Source organism: Danio rerio, chromosome 20, assembly GCF_052040795.2.
Source record: "Danio rerio strain M-AB ecotype USA chromosome 20, GRCz13ab, whole genome shotgun sequence".
NCBI lineage: Eukaryota > Metazoa > Chordata > Actinopteri > Cypriniformes > Danionidae > Danio > Danio rerio.
In genome coordinates this window covers 57,320,981-57,332,500 of record NC_141040.1, presented here as the reverse complement: position 1 = coordinate 57,332,500, position 11,520 = coordinate 57,320,981, and the positions used below count along the sequence as shown (strand labels likewise).

The following is an 11,520-nucleotide window of genomic DNA, read 5'->3' as shown; positions in this document are numbered from 1 at the left end:
ACCTCTCATCAGTTTGAATACAATAACTTTTGCATAGATTATGGTGGAGACATTTTTATTTTTCTCCTTTGATTACAGACATGTGCAGGAACCACCAACATTAATTACAGCACGCTAGACCACACACAACCTAAAAGAAACACTTTCAAATTTGAGTTTATAAAAAAAATACAAAAAGCGCCTCTTTATAGGTGTTTATTATAACACAGACGACATATACAGACATTTTAAACACTTTCAATGGTGTTTTATGAAAACTCAAAGGGTTTTCTTTAAAATGATACCAAATTATTGCATTTACACCTCTGCATGTAGATTTGGGAAGCTTTTAAATTTGGGTAGGCAAAATCCAGGTGAAAATCCCAAAATAGCAGCAGAGTTTAACTGGTTAACAGGTGGGTAAACACTTTTTCACACAGGGCTAAGTAGTTTTGTATTTTGTTTTCCCTCATGGCCCGTTCCCACTGAGTGGTACAGTACGGTACAGTAAGGCTTGCTTACTCAGACAAACACTGAGAAAAACTGCAGGGCTTTTTCATATTCTCCATAAATGATACTCGTGTCAGAGCTGCAGCAATGTTTTGTCTTGACTGGTCCGCGGTGATAAAAAGGTCAGGGACCACTGATATAGAGTCTAGACGATCCAAAACAAATATTGCTTAAGGGGGCTAGTAATAGCCCGTTTCCACTGAGTGGTACAGTACGGTACGGTTTTCAGTCTTCATAAAACACATAAACACTGTTATTTTCTCAATAAAATCCATGTTAGAAATATAGTTATGAAGCTAGAGTCACCGGCCAGACTGAAGCTCTGACCATCACGCGAGTCCGAAGTAAATTTGATGCGCGAATGACGCGGATTTGACCCGCGAATAAAGCGGAGTTTGACGCGCGAATGAATAGAGTGAACTCAAATGTTCACGCGGCTATTTACGCGCGAATAGCGTGATTTATCCACTTGTTCCGCGTCTGGTGTGAACGCAGCATTACAGTCAGTGTTGGGTGAATTAGTTTCAGAGTAAGTGATTTACTCTATTTACATTTCTGAACAAAAAATCAAGCAAGATATTATATTTCATTTTTTTCTAAATTATTTATTAATGCGCATCCGTCTCAGTGTGCACATTTGTGTGTACAGTTGTGTGTTCAGTGCGCAAAGACCTTTACACCAGACTCTTTGTAATGCATTTTAATGCCTTTGAAATGAATGTTTAAGTGTTTTTAACACAATAATGTGTTCTCTTTACCCGTACCCTATAGGTTTGGTACGCTTTTATGGCCGTTTCCACTGTCAAAAGGTGTACCGAACCAAACCGTACAGTACCACTTTTTCGGGACCCTTTCGAAAGGGTCCCAAACTGCAGAAAGGGTCCCAAAAGGTGGAGCCACACGCGCAGCTGAACGCTATTGGTTTACAGAGATACGTCATTCGTAGACGCAACAAGCCAGAATGTAAACAAAGGACCCGCCATGTTTGAAATACACAGCGAGAGATTACAGCGGAATTCTAAATACATGTGCAGCCATGGTCGATCCTGCAAACAAACCCTGCCGTCGTCATGATAAGCAGCCACAAAGCCATGGAGAAGAGCAGATTCACCCTGTGCCGCGTAGTTTTTAACGAGCCAGTCTGAAGCCCGATTGGTTTCGCTTTCTTTCTTGCACTCGCCGCGCATCTCTATCTGAAATAACAAACTTCTTGATCTGATAATAATAACATGCACTCGATTATTGACAAGCTTTGGAAACCCGATCCTGTGAGAAGCTGACAAACGCGAGAGTGACACATTCAGAAAGAAAAGGACAAACGCGAGAGTGGGGCACGGGAAAAAAGGCGAAGCCAAGGAGCAGGTTATTTCTTCAGCAAACGTGAACAAACTGCCTTGTTTTAATCTTTATTATCACCTTTTGGACTAACATGAACTGGGAATGATGGAGTGACTCTCTAACAGAGGCTTCATGTGCTGCTGAAGATTACAGACACAAGCCCCTTTCACACATACAGACCTTTCCGGAAAATTGCCGGCAATTTTCCGGAAAGCTTGTATGTGTGAACAGGTCCTTTTTGAAAATACCGGTAAATTCGTTCTGGCTATTTTCCGGAAAGAGAAGTTGTAACATTACCGGTAATTTGCCGGAATGCTGCGCTGTGTGAATGCAGAAGGAAGATTCCCGTAATAAGCGCGTGCACGTCTAGAACGTGCTGACGGGAGACGTCTGCTTTAGCCAATCACAACAGTCAGACGCATTTACGTCCGCGCGGTTTGTGAGGATAAAAGCCTTTGAATATTTTTCCAGACACATTTAGCTGCTAGAAGTTAGTCAGATCACGTTTATATGTTCTTCTTAATGCCAACTGTGTAAATAATCATCGATGAGATGCTTATGATAAGCCGTTGTTTGTTTACCTTCAAGCTTTGCGTGCGCCTATGAGCGCCTGCACACGCACATATTATGAACATCTCCACATGCGAAAGTTGTTCACAATATTGATCATCCACAGAGTCTGTAATTTAGTCAAATGTTTACAAATACAAGCGCAGCCGTTTAAAGCTCATTTGTGGTGAATGATGTCAGAATTTACCGGTATTTTGGAGTGGATGTGTGAATGCTCTTTTCCGGAAAATTTCCGTAACGTCCTCGCCTGTGTGAACAGCGCTTTTTTCAATATACTGGTAAAGTCGTTCTGGAAATTTTCCCGATATTTACCGGTATCACTGTGTGAAAGGGGCTACAGATGAGAGGTTTGCACTGACTGTAGGCTATACTTTGTGTTGTTTTGAACCTAATTAACGATGAAATGTCTGCTTTGAGTAGTTCTTCTGTAGTTGGTAACATATCGGAGACTGTAAGGGTCTGTATGTGTTCATATATGTTCATTTATTTATTTATTTAATATAATTATGGACGTTACAGTCGGCTATTTTGCACTGTCATTGATCTGCAGTTATAATCAACTCCTGTTTTTATAAAAGTTAGTAATAAACATTTATACACAACTATTTATGTGTGTAAAGCATCTGTTTTGTGAGAAGTGCTTTTCATATGATATGTGAACGACCTGTGCAGCTTTATTGTAGACATTTTCTCGAGTGAAAATGACGTCGACTGAAACTTTGTCATACACCACGCTCACCAAAAGGGGACCCTTGGTAGTGGAAACGCAAGCCTGATAAAGGTGACCCGTACCGACCCGAACCGTACTGTACCAGTCAGTGGAAACGAGCCATAATATTGACCTTAAAATGGCTTTAAAAAAATAACTGCTTTTATTCTAGCCGAAATAAAACAAACAAGACTTTCTTTAGAAGAAAAAATATTATTGGAAATACTGTGAACAATTCCTGAATCTGTTCTACATCATTTGGGAAATATTTGACTGAATCACAGGAGGGCGAAAAATTCTGACTTCAGCTGTAAGTGCTCGCATGTACACTCAGCCGCTCGAACGTCTCGCTCTGTTTGTGAAGAAACTTCCATAAGCAAGAGCTGATTTCTCCTGCACTATAGGAAAGTCCCATGCACAGAAGCCGCTAATAAACAGGCGATAAGTTCTGGGTGTTCTGGCTGTGTTTATGAAGGATCTGCGTTTGTGTTCGTCCGCTGTTGATCTTGTCAATGTTTCTTCTCAATACTCTGGTTTTGTTCTCTGTGTTTTCTGTTCAGGTTCAGTCAACAGAGGCTCATTACACTTACACACACACGCTCTTGCTGTCTGTGCTGTTTCCTTTTTTAGCTGCATGTTAAAGGCAAAACCTTTTATTAGTATTTGTTAATATTTAGTTCCCGTTTGAAAGTTTTAGTTTTAATTGTAGCTCATTTTACTAGGTTTATTTATTTTATTTACACACAACATTCACATTAAACTTATTTTTTTGTGATGTTAATAAACTGTTTATTAGTATTTCTTAATATTGTTTTTTTTTCATTTTAATTTTAAGTCATTTTATATTGGGTATATTCATTTTTAGCTGGATATTACTATTAAAGTAGTTCTGAGTGCTTTTAACATACTATTAATTAATAATACTTGTTTCTGTTTTCAATTTAATTTTATTTTAAGTCATTTTATTAGTTTTTATTTGTTGAATAATTTGTTGGGTTATTATTAGTTGGATGTTAACGGGAAACAATTTTAGTGATGTTAAACTGTTTATAAATGATTATTCATGTTTTTTGTTTCTGATTAAAATTTTTTGTTTTAATTTTAGTTCATTTTATTAGTGTGTGTGTGTGTGTGTGTGTGTGTGTGTGTGTGTGTGTGTGTGTGTGTGTGTGTGTGTGTGTGTGTGTGTGTGTGTGTGTGTGTGTGTGTGTGTGTGTGTGTGTGTGTGTGTGTGTGTGTGTGTGTGTGTGTAATTTTTTTTTTAACAGTGACTATTGGGAAGCTTATTTTTAGTGATGTTAATATACCATTTATTATTTTGTCTTAGAATTAAAACAAAAATACTCTATCAGAAACAAAGGAGTAATATTAGGTCATTTTATTAGGTTATTTAATTTTAATTATTTTATTTTTTCATTAATTTATTATTTGCTGGACAATAATATTAAACTTTAGATTTTAGTGCTTTTAATACATTTATTAATCTTTGATTTTTAGCTTCTGTTTTATTTTTGTTTTGTTTTCAGTTTTTTATTTACATTTTATATATATATATATATATATATATATATGTATATATGTATATGTATATATAGCCATCGTTTATATGAAACTTTGTATTTTTGTGCTTTTAATATGCCATTTATTAATATTTGGTATTAGACTATTATTTTGTAGTTTTTGTTTTATTTTTTGCCTTTTTATTTATTTTTGTTGTGTGTTTTAAATTTCTGTTTAAAAAAGTTCTGTGTTTTTTTTGTTCATTTTTAAAAATTATTATTATTATTATTTCTTATTTAATATTATTATTATTATTATTATTATTATTATTATTTTTAAATTAATGACATCAGAATAAACTTTTAAAAAGTTGCCTGCTTGGGCGATTATCATCAATTTATTTTAATGTACACTTAGTAGCATAATAAAATAACCTTGCATATCAATGCTTCTTAATTATTAATTATAGTGTGTGTATATATAAATAAAAACTTTCATGTTTTCTCATTTTAATTTTATGGTTTTTGCCGTTTAATAATAATTTGTCTATTAATAATTGTTTTATTAATTATTTATTTTATTAATTAATTAAATTTGTGTAGCTTCTTTTTAAATTAAATAAATTTAATAAAAAAATAGATTAATCAATTGAAATAAATAATAATAATTTTTGGAGGGGTTTTAAACTGAAGTGAATCCAGCAGGACTGAATCTATAATATATGAACTTAATCTGAAAGTGTTTATTTTTCTTAAAAGTGTGTGTGTGTGCGCGTTCGTTCGTTCGTTCAGTAAGTGCTTTGAACCTTTTTCTTTCAGACAACAGCAGTAAATCTGGCACGCAGACCAAGAAGGAGAAAACCCGGCCTCCAGGAACAGTTGAATACATGGTGAGTTTCCTTTAAATGTGTGTCTGAACTCTTTTTAGTGTGTTTCTGTGTGTTTACCGAGTGTGTGTGTGTGTGTTCAGGTTGAACCGAAAGACACACTGAACAGCATTGCCCTGCATTTCAACATCACCCCAAATAAACTGGTGCATCTGAACCGCCTTTACTCTCACAGCGTCGTACCTGGACAGGTGAGATTACCAGAGCTACACTTAAGATCTAATCAAGAGTCAAAATAACATCATAATTTGGAAGTAATCAACTGTTTTCTGTGCTGCTTTTGAGCCTCATCTGAATGCTGTTTGAGTGGGCGTGGCCAACTGTAGACTAAGAAGTAAACGCCCACTTTGATTGGCTGGCAGTTTTGCATATTAAAATGCTTAACAGGCACTGAGGTAAATGTGGCTGTCAGTTTTCTGTGGAGGCGGAGCTTATCAACTGTTACATTCAGTGTTGGGAGAAATTAATTTCAGATTAACTCATTACTGTAATTAAATTACATTTCTGCAGAAATAAAGTCAACAAATGGATTACTTTTTATTTAATTTACTTAGGTACTCTTAAATACTGTACAAAAGCACGCACATCTCTATTAATTGGGTGCTCAGCCAAAACCGCAAAAAGTGCAAATTAAATGTAAATCAAAGGCGGCAACACCAAGGCTCCAAAAATACAAATTTATTAAATTAATAAAGAGATTAAGCCGAAAAGACAATGAATGATGAATGAATGAATGAAGGTTTAAGTAGGGGTTTGGTTTAAAGGTTTTTTGGCTATATTTTGTTGTAAAGTCTGGTGTATCATGGTATATATATATATATATATATATATATATATATATATATATATATATATATATATATATATATATATATATATATATATATATATATATATATATAATTTATTTTTTTCCTTATTTATTTTTCTTTATTATAATTTGTGATTAAATATTATAGTTTATTATTATAGTTTATTATATATATTTTTTGTAATTTGATTTATAATATCAAAGCTATTGACTATATGTGAATGTGTATACATATTCATGTGCATGTATATGTATATATGAACGATTGTGTATGTATACATATGCATGTATGTATATGTTGGCATATATGCGAGAGGAGATCATGTGATCCGGAAGTGTATAAACAGAAGCACCTGATTGTGATGAACATTGTCTGATGAAGAGCCGGCGGCTCGAAACATTACACGCTCTGTGTCAGCCTTTTTAATTTAATAAATTTGTATTTTTTGAGCCTTGGTGTTGCCGCCTTTGATTTACATTTAATTTACTCTTAAATACTGTGCATAAATTCAACAGTTGTGTGTAAATCAATTCAGAGAAGCAGATTAATTGTGTTCTTTGTTATACATATATTTCTATTATATTTTACTTAAGTGCAGAAGGTTAGATTTATCCATATGATTACATGTTTCAGAAAAAAATCAATTGAGAGCGATTAGTTGATTAAAATATAAGGTATACGTTTAGAGTTTTACTTAAAAAAATAAATAAATATGAATTTAGGAGTAATCAACTATTTTCTGTGCTGTATTTGAGCCTCATCTGAATGCTGTTTGAGTGGGCGTGGCCAATGTGGACTATAAAGTAAATGCCTACTTATTTGATTGGCTGGCAGGTTTGCATATTAAAATGAGAAAACGGACAGTGTAGTACAAGTGGGTGTCAGTTTTCTGTGGAGGCGGAGCTTATTTATTCTTTTACAGCCAGTGTTGGTGTAATTAGTTTCAGAGTAACTAATTACTCTGATTAAATGACTTTTCTGCTGAAAAAAGTAAGGGATTATTTTTTTGATAATTTATTTAGTTACTTCGTATTTAAGGCAAATACATTCTGTGCATAAATTCCACCGTTGTGTATAAATCAACACAGAGAAGCAGGTTAATTATGTTTTTTGGTATACATATATACTTCTATATACATTTTATTTAAAGGTTCAAGAAACCCTCGAGTACTTTTTTTGAGATGTTAACAGATTTGTGTGTGTTGAGCCCATTATGATGCAGTTTTTGAAAAAATTCTGAGGTAGACCTGAATCGAAACTGGAGGGTGTCTTGGCCCTTTAAGTATAGAAGGTTACATTTATCCGTATGATTACATGTTTAAGGGTATCAATTTTTTATGTTTAGGTTTATGTAAAAAAAAAATTTAGAATTTAGAAATAATCGACTGTTTTCTGTGCTGTGTTTGAGCCTCATCTGAATGCTCTGTTCAAGTAGGCATGGCCAACTGCAGACTCAGAAGTAAACGCCCACTACTTGGATTGGCTGGCAGTTTTGCATATTAAAAATGCAAAACAGGCAGTGAAGTAAAAGTGGATGTTGGTTTTTTGTGGAGGCGGAGCTTATCCACTGTGTCGTTCAGTGTTGGGTGTAATTCATTTTGAAGAAACTAATTACTGTAAATAAATTAAGTTTCTGCTGAAATAAAGTCAAGTAATGGATTTCTTTTCATGTTTATTTAATAATAATGGAATAAATATTAATAAATATTATTAATATAAAATAATATTATAATATGAGGTATAAACTGAGTTTTATGTAAAAATAATCAGAATTTAGAATTTTCTGTGCTGTTTTGGAGCCACATCCGAATGCTAGGTTTCAGTGGGCGTGGCCAAGAGCAGACTCAAAGTAAACGCCCACTTCTTAGATTGACTGACAGTTTTGCATATTTAAAGGCTAAACAGACAGTGAAGTAAAAGTGGGTGTTGGTTTTCTGTGGAGGCGGAGCTTATCCACTCTTTTATGCTGCGTTTAGACCAGACGCGGAACGCGCGTCAAGCGTGAGTGATTTACATGTTAAGTCAATGCAAACGCGCGAATAGACATCCTGCGGCGCGATACGCACGAATTGGGTGGCGCGAATTGAGTGTTTTGTGCGTTTTGCGCAAATTGCTTGTTCAAAAGTCTGAACTTCAGCGGACATTCAAGCCGCGTTAACCAATCAGGAGCTTGCTCTTGTGGGGGCGTGATTGTGACGTATCGCCTGTTGTTGGGGTCCCGGGGGAAATCCTCAAGCTGACACAGACAAGAAGTTCATCAAACTGGGCTCGGCTCAGTCAGAAGCACTGCTGAAACCCTCCGTCATCCAGGTTCAGTTTCTGGAGGAGTTTATGAGCTCACAGAGCTGCTGCACCTCTGAAAGAATCTAGTGGACTCAGACACGGCCCTAAACGTATCGACACTGTTTTTAAGTCTTCATAAAACACATAAACACTGTTATTTTCTCAATAAAATCCATGTTAGAAATTTAGCTATGAAGCTAGAGTCACCGGGGAGACTGAAGCCCTGCCCATCACGCGAGTCCGCGTCTGTTCTGAAGTGAATTTGATGCGCGAATGAATAGAGTGAACTCAAATGTTTACGCAGCTATTTATGTGCGAATAGCGCGATTTATCCGTGCGTTCCGCGTCTGGTGTGAATACAGCATTACAGTCAGTGTTGGGTGCAATTAGTTTCAGAGTAAGTGATTACTCTAATTTATTTACCTTTCTGAACAAAAAATCAAGCAAGATATTATACTTCATTTTAAAATTCTTTTTACGTTTTTTCTAAATGATTTATTCATACGCATCGGTCTCAGTGTGCACATTTGTGTACCTTCGCACTTCAGTGCACAAAGACCTTTACACCAGACCCTTTGTAATGCATTTTAATGCCTTTGAAATTAATGTTTCAGTGTTTTAAACACAATAATGTGTTCTCTTTACCCATATCTCATAGTTCGTTTTGTTTTTTGCTTTAATGTCCTGACCATCTCTCATGGACTGAAATCTCAAAACTCAGTTTTTTTTTTCTTCATCTCTGACAGAAACTGTTTGTTCCTGACGAGGACGAAGCCAAATGTGTTTCTCAGGTCAGTGATTGCTCTAAACACCTCGCAGCGTCAGAGTCCACAGAAATCAAGGTAAGAGTGTTTCTTTCTTATTATTTACTTTGAAAATATTGTATAAAACTTGAAATTTCATGAAATATTGTTGATTTAGATTTTTTTGGTGATTCATATTAGCCAACATAATGGCTAAAAATGACCAAAATCATTCAAAAAGGTCAGAGTCTCTTGCACAAACTAATCGTTTTTCTTTATTAAGATGCAATGAGATGTCAAGAGCCTCGCTTATTAAATTTGTTGGTAACACTTTACAAACAGGTTCATTAGTTAATGCATTTAGTAACATTAACTAATCATGAACAACACATGTACAGCATTTATTAATCATAATTGAACATTTACTAAAGCATTATTAACATCCAAATGCTTGTTAACATTAGTTAATGCACCATGAGTTAACATGAACTAACAATGAACTACTGTATTTTCATTAACTAACATTAACTAACATGAATAAATACAGTAGTAAATGTATTGTTCATTGTTTGTTCATGTTAGTAAATGCATTAATTAACATTAACTAATGAACCTTATTGTAAAGTGTGACCAATTTGGGTTGCCTTCACAGTCAAAGACATTTATTAGTCGGCCTGTGAAGTGTGAATTCTTCTTCAAATATTTATTCCGTCTTATTTCTTTTAGCCTGGCTGGAATAAAATAATAATAGGGAACACATATATAACTTTTATGTTATTTTATAATAAGATTTATTTTTATGTTTCATTTATTTATATATTTATATATAAAAACACGCACACACACACTCACTGGCCATTTATTAGGTACACCTTATTAGTACCGTGTTGGACCCCCTTTTGCCTTCAGAACTGCTTTAATCCTTCATGGCAGAGATTCTGCAAGCTACTGGAAATATTCCTTAGAGATTTTGCTCCATATTGACATGATAGCATCACACAGTTGCTGCAGATTTGCACATCCATGATGCCAATCTCCCGTTCCACCACATCCCAAAGCTGCTCTATTGGATTGAGCTCTGGTGACTGTGGAGGCCATTTGAGTACAGTGAACTCATCGTCATGTTCAAGAAACCAGTCTGAGATGATTGAGCTTTATGACATGGAGTGTTATCCTGCTAGTAGTAGCCATCAGAAGATAGGTACGTATGTACCCATGGCGTTGACACAATGCTCATTTGGTACTAATGTGCCCAAAGTGTGCAAAGAAAATCTCCCCCACACCATTACACCACCACCACCAGCCTGAACCGCTGATACAAGGCAGGATGGATCCATGCTTTCATGTTGTTAATGCCAAATTCTGATCTTACCATACGAATGTGGCAGTAGAAATTGAGCATTCTTCAGACAAGGCAATGTTTTGCCAATCCCTAGAGATGATTGTGCATGAAAATGGCAGTAGATCAGCAGTTTCTGAAATACTCTGACCAGCCCGTCTGGCACCAACGATTCTGATGCTCTGTTTGAACTGCAGCAGATCGTCTTGACCATGTCTACATGTCTAAATGCATTGAGCTGCTGCCATGTTGATTACAAATTTGTGTTACCAAGCAGTTGGACAGGTGTACCTAATAAAGTGGCCGGTGACTGTATATATGTGTGTGTGTGTATATATGTATGTATGCATGTGTGTGTGTGTGTGTGTGTGTATATACACACACACACACACACACACACACACACACACACACACAGTATATAAAGAAATAAATAATACAAATATCCAAAGAGGGCTGATAATTTTGCCTTCAGCTGTATGTTTTTTAAAGTGTCAATCATCTTTAACACTCCACTGAGAATGATATGTGTTGTAATATGTTTTTGCATGTTATAATATGTTATTAAGGAAATGATTTTAAGCAAAGAAGTATCATAAATTCATAAGAATAAGCGAACACACTGATTGTGTGCTTCAACACTTTATGGGCCTTTTATAAGTCAAGCTCATGACGCATAAATCTCATGACGCGTGACCCAATTAAACCTGCCATGATAATACATCTAAAACTTTCCTCAAACTCTTTATTATGAGCAATTTGGGTCAAAGTCGGATGCATCCTCATCACATTAAAGGGATTTTATTGACACAAAAGCAATATTAAATGCAGGTGAAACGGATGCTTTAGTA

The 11,520-nt window shown here is 35.3% G+C and overlaps 1 protein-coding gene across 31 annotated transcripts in view; it reads left to right on the top strand.

Annotated features, from left to right (window-relative positions):
• The window catches only part of ncoa7b (nuclear receptor coactivator 7b), a 52,369-nt gene that overhangs the window by 9,959 nt on the left and 30,890 nt on the right, over positions 1–11,520 (top strand). For all 31 annotated transcript variants that reach the window (XR_015517925.1, XR_015517924.1, XR_015517911.1 and 28 more), the window contains 3 exon segments: positions 5,425–5,495; positions 5,576–5,683; positions 9,334–9,429. Coding sequence is in view for 5 of the 31 variants with exons in the window: in XM_087297757.1 (XP_087153883.1) it covers positions 5,425–5,495; positions 5,576–5,683; positions 9,334–9,429 (275 nt within the window). In the remaining 26 variants the exon portion in view is untranslated.